The sequence below is a fragment of the Spea bombifrons genome, chromosome 1 (assembly GCF_027358695.1).
Source record: "Spea bombifrons isolate aSpeBom1 chromosome 1, aSpeBom1.2.pri, whole genome shotgun sequence".
In the NCBI taxonomy this organism is placed as follows: Eukaryota; Metazoa; Chordata; class Amphibia; order Anura; family Pelobatidae; genus Spea; species Spea bombifrons.
This window is the reverse complement of record NC_071087.1, coordinates 149,247,768-149,253,044: the sequence shown is the minus strand read 5'-3', so window position 1 is coordinate 149,253,044 and position 5,277 is coordinate 149,247,768. Positions and strand designations below refer to the sequence as shown.

The 5,277-nt window shown below is 40.8% G+C and overlaps 1 protein-coding gene across 1 annotated transcript in view; it reads left to right on the top strand.

Moving 5' to 3' along the window:
• Positions 1-298: 298 nt before the first annotated feature.
• Positions 299-5,277, top strand: part of MTREX (Mtr4 exosome RNA helicase) — a 33,405-nt gene continuing 28,426 nt past the window's right edge. Inside the window, exons 1-7 of the mRNA XM_053448046.1 lie at positions 299-586; positions 2,046-2,183; positions 2,876-2,942; positions 3,119-3,181; positions 4,064-4,176; positions 4,406-4,580; positions 4,723-4,813. Coding sequence (XP_053304021.1) covers positions 489-586; positions 2,046-2,183; positions 2,876-2,942; positions 3,119-3,181; positions 4,064-4,176; positions 4,406-4,580; positions 4,723-4,813 — 745 coding nt within the window. The 5' untranslated portion in view covers positions 299-488. The remainder of the gene's footprint in view (positions 587-2,045; positions 2,184-2,875; positions 2,943-3,118; positions 3,182-4,063; positions 4,177-4,405; positions 4,581-4,722; positions 4,814-5,277) is intronic.

The window sequence follows — 5,277 nt, the reverse complement described above, 5'->3', positions numbered from 1 at the left end:
GGCCTCTGGATGGAACAGCTGTTACATAAAGTAATTGTTTCTGCATTTATGAATAATTATCACAATCAAGACTCCTTTTCATAGAGGACGAGATTAAATGTACGATCTTCTATTTCAGGAGATAATTAAAAGAGCCAACTGTGATATTAGGTGTATGCATATTGTCACTTAGCTGTGCGGAGACACTTCAGACCTTAGCGAGATTTTCAGTTCTCTATCGTTTAGCACTCTGGAGTCTGCGTCATCAGAGAGCAGCCCTCGTCACGGTCGCGCGACTCTGTCATCATCAGTGGGCGCCTGTCTGTGCGCGTGCTCACGCTAGCTTTTGAGGCACCCTTCCCCCACCGTGCCGTTCAGGTGGAAAAGGCGGGATTGTCAGGTGTTACCGGCCGAACCTCCGGTGGAGAGGCTGAGAAAGTGCCCTGCGGTCTGTCTCACGCGCTCCCTGACTTCCGCACTTCCTGTTAACTTGCTGATTGAGGACGAAGATGGCGGACGCCTTCGGGGACGAGCTGTTTAGTGTGTTCGAGGAAGAGACACCGGCGCCCAGCAAGAATGGGAAACCCGGGCCTGCGCCCACCAGCGGGTGAGGAGAGCGAGATCGTGGGCTACACCTACTGCCAGCAGGGGCGGTAGAAACATCCATTTCCTCCCATGGTGTCTGAGAAGCCGCTGTCACCCATTATATGATTGGGTTAATGGCCCATAACTGCTCTGTGTGTTCAGTTAACTTTTTATTTTAAATAGGGTTTTTTATCTTCTAAATATGTAGTTACTAGAAGAGTTCTGCCAAGCTGCCGCAGAGCGTATGGTGATGACGCGCATGTCTGACCACCTTCCCAATCCTAATTTCTGCCTGCATTTTAACTTGATGCATCTATTTTGAGGTTTGAACAAAACACATTTAGTGATAAAACCGTATGTTCTGGGGAAATGTATCGGAATCGATGTTAAGGACTATTAACAATGTTTGATGCCCTATTGGTTGGTATAAAGTGTTGGTTCTTTATGGGTTAAACCTGTGCTGTACTGTCAGATGTGTTAATGTTCTTCCCGTTTGTGTGCACGTTAACGTTCATTGATGCAAGAAGCGATGCCGTTATATTAGATGTTACTATAATTACCTGTGAAAGCGGGAGAGTCATGCTGGTTGTTTATACACAGACAGGACGCTGACATAAACATCAAATCTTCTCTCTCACCCACTTACAATCCTTATCTCTCCCTACATTAACGTCATTCCCTACCACGCAGTCCTCACCTCCTGTTTCTCACCCCTTATCCAACTAGATTGTAAGTTCCTGCGGGTACAGGGCCCTTCATTCCTCTTGTATCTCTGTCAGTTGCTGTATTGCACTTGTCGTTATCTGTAACATTTTCATCTTTGTACAGCACTACTGAATCTGTCGGCCTTTTATAAATAAAGTATAATAATAGGACATGAGAAGAGTACTGCTACTGTACTACTGCAAACTGGCATGGGCTGCATGCGTTTCAAATAGATCTGATGTGACAGATCGTCACCATGTGCTCCGGATTAAACGTAATCCTTTTTGTTTTCTAGAATCCCTATGTGATCTGTTACACCGTTGCAACATCTAATGTATATAATTAGATGTTGCTATGGTCTAACAGATCATATATATATATATATATATATATATATATATATATATATATATATATATGCGCACCTGAATGATGCTCTAGACAAGAGCATTTACCCCCCATGTGACAGTCGGCTTCTCGGTACCCTTATTAATGGGAAATCAGACAAAACATTAAATTCAATGTTTCTATGGGATGGTTAATTTATATGCATATAAAGGGTTAACACAGTAGCTGGAACAGCACGTTTTAGTCTATAAGGGTGTAAGAAAAACAGTTTCTGGCAGCGTGTGCTTGTTTTTGATTGAAGTGCCATAATAACCAGTCATGCAGTAATATATCCTGAAAGAAACGTGCACGTGTATACAGGGTTCTTCTTTTATAATTTGCTTTGTTTGACAGCATAAATTGCAATGTCTTTTAATTCTACTTTTCAGAAAGCGAAACGCTGCGCCTCAGGCTGCGCTCTCGGGTCCGTCCGCAAAAAACAAGAGAGACGCTGCCAGTATTGAAGGTCCCGAGGAGAATATTTTTGGGAAGAAGCTAAAACTTGAATCCTCTAGCGATGAGTTAAAGTAAGATTCCGCTTGCTTATATGGGTTATTCCTCAAACTACTTTGTGTGATGGGGTAGCCATGCTAGGGGTCTCATACCTGTTAAAGGGACATTGGCTAATCTTCCATCTTACAAGGGCAGTCATTCCCATTTTATTTCCATTCATGGGTGAGCGAGTTTCCCCAAATGTCTGAATCCCGGCAGTGCACCTGTCTAGGGGTCTGGTGCATGGGTATTCTTTTTGTTTGAGCGTTGGACTGCACCAGATCTGCCTCAAAATGTTAGTTGTATTAGTCTGCAAAGCAGACCCAACTGCAAGGAACTTTTATAGATACTATAAATTATTAGAAAAGAATTACTGGGAATCAGAAATCCAACTTTATTATAACACCATCCCTCTCCTCTTATAAGATCTCCTGTAAGCCATGTTAACCACTCTGCACTTTCGGTGCGTGATATATCTACGTATTAAATCTGCACATCCACAACGGATTACACCATTACAAAATGTCATTTCCATTACTTAAACCCGTCAAGGCTGATGATGTGTTGAGGAATTCCCACCCATCTCTAGTAAAAAAAAAATTACCTTTTATGAAGAAAAATCTGCCACCTGATGGATTTATGAGATATACTTGAAGAATTTGATCTGTAATTTGTCGTTAATTCTTGTCGTTCTATTAAGTATAAAACATGACATTATTTATTGCAGCCTGGCAGATTTAATGCCAAGAATAAACGTTCAGGCAGTTGAAACCGTAGAGGGCTGCACACACGAGGTAAGCAGATCTCAAACCAGAGCTTAGTTGCCCATAGCTGTGGTTGATCTAGAACTCCTGTTGAAGCGGCTTTGGAGTTTATTAAAGTAGATAATTCCCTGAGATGATTGGGCATCCCTCTTGGTCTTTTGGCAGTACTTTGTTTAATATAAATGCCTATTTTTCTAACCCTTTAGGTTGCTCTGCCCGCAGATGATGAATACGTGCCTCTTAAACCCCGAGTTGGAAAAGCGGCAAAGGTGAGTTAACTGTGTGTCAAGGAAACAGACTTTCTAAATGTAGTTATGTTTTATAGTTGGTTCAGCTACTTTTGTCTTGTGTCTGCTCAGTCAGCCGACTCCACCGGTCTTTGGGTTCCAGGCTTCTGTAATAGAAAAAACTAGTTTTGGACATTTAGCATTTAAAGCAGCAGACCTTACAGTTTTACAGGGAGGGGTGACCCACCTAAAGCTGAGGAGGAGCAGTTCTTCTAGATTAAAACCCTGTATAAGCCCCACTTATTTCCATCTATTGGTTTAACTTTAATTCTTTTCAACCAAATATATGTTCAATAGAAAGGTAAACTATTACACATTAAAAATCAAACAAAAGGGAATAGCTGAGCCAGAAGAGAGGGGGGGATGACTGTATGGGGGAGGAAATTTCAAGATGAACTCGCTTGATACATAAATAGATTATGCAAATGATCAGAGGGTTTAAGGGATGTCAAGAACCAAGCAGAGTAGTTTAGCCAGCTGTGCGCCAGAAGAGCAGCCTGTCCAGAGTATGAAAGGAGATTTCTTTTTATGTATTGAACTTACTGCTCTTCTCAAGAACAGCTTTCTTTTGTATGTTGAGCATGCCTTAGCAGATCTGCCCTTGTTAATTCTGTGGGGTTTAATCATAACAAAGAAACCTAAGCATTTTCCATTTCTATGACATCAGCCTTTCACTTGTCCAATGACCATTGAGAATTCCCTAAAAAAAAATATATGAAACTAGATAATTATTTTTAAAATGGCTTTGGACATCCAGCTGTGCTAGGAATGGGGATTCTTCACTTCGTTCTAAATGTGTTAGGCACTATAAATAGTTCTTAAGTTCACCTTGTCTAATTTGTATTTCTATTTTCTTATTTACAGGAATATCCGTTCATATTAGATGCCTTTCAAAGAGAAGCCATTCTTTGCATAGATAACAACCAGTCTGTTTTGGTGTCTGCTCATACATCTGCTGGGAAAACTGTCTGTGCAGAGTAAGTAACCTGCATCTTATTAACGTGTTTGCGGAACCTAACTATACAGCCGCCTTCTTATAGAGAAAGCAATATTTGGAACAGCTATTATAATATTGACACGCTTCCACCCTGGTACTTATGAGTAAAATATCAGTCTCTATATTGAATGGCACTTATTTGTTACAATTGTATCGATTAAATGGAAATTATTTATTTTCCCCATTGTGATTTGTGTGTCTTTAAACAGATATGCCATCGCACTTGCCCTGCGTGAGAAGCAACGTGTTATATTCACCAGCCCTATTAAAGCTCTAAGTAACCAGAAATACAGAGAGATGTATGAAGAATTTCAGGACGTTGGGCTTATGACCGGCGACGTCACCATCAATCCAACGGCCTCCTGTCTTGTCATGACAACTGAGGTAACTATGGATATTTTTTTCCTGATAAAGAAAATTGATTTTCTATTGAATATTAAAATAATGGAACATTCAGGGCCGCACAGGGAAGGTCTGTTTTATGACTGTTCTATCTTGTAACTGTTGGCTCTATCATGTGTTGCAGATTTTGAGAAGTATGTTGTACCGAGGCTCTGAAGTTATGCGAGAAGTTGCTTGGGTTATATTTGATGAGATTCACTACATGAGAGATGCAGGTATTCACTTTTACAAATCGATCCGTGTTTACAAAGAGGCCAAAATATTTCTCTCCTTCTCTCTGGTCATTATCGCCCATCATGCTAGGGTTTGTTTCAGGGTTCCCTACATAGAGTTTAATGTCAGACTGATGCTTTTGCCCTTCTTGTCTTCTTATGTATTTCTTGCCCATGTCTTTTGTCCAGCATTGCCTTGTGCTTAAATTCCTATACTGTAATAACCTCTTGTAGATGCAACTCCACTCATCCACCGCTTTGTCAGTCAAGAAGTCATTTCTAATGTTACATCTGGCACAAGTTGCACCTTTTCCTGGATCCATTGCCCTTTGATGTGCTGCACGTTTGCTTATTAAATCTGGAAACTCATTCCGTCCCTTGCAGTATTATGGTTTAGCTCTGCATATGCATTGTGATGTTTTTGCCAGAAATATAAAACTCCTTTCTGATGACGATTTCTTCTTTGA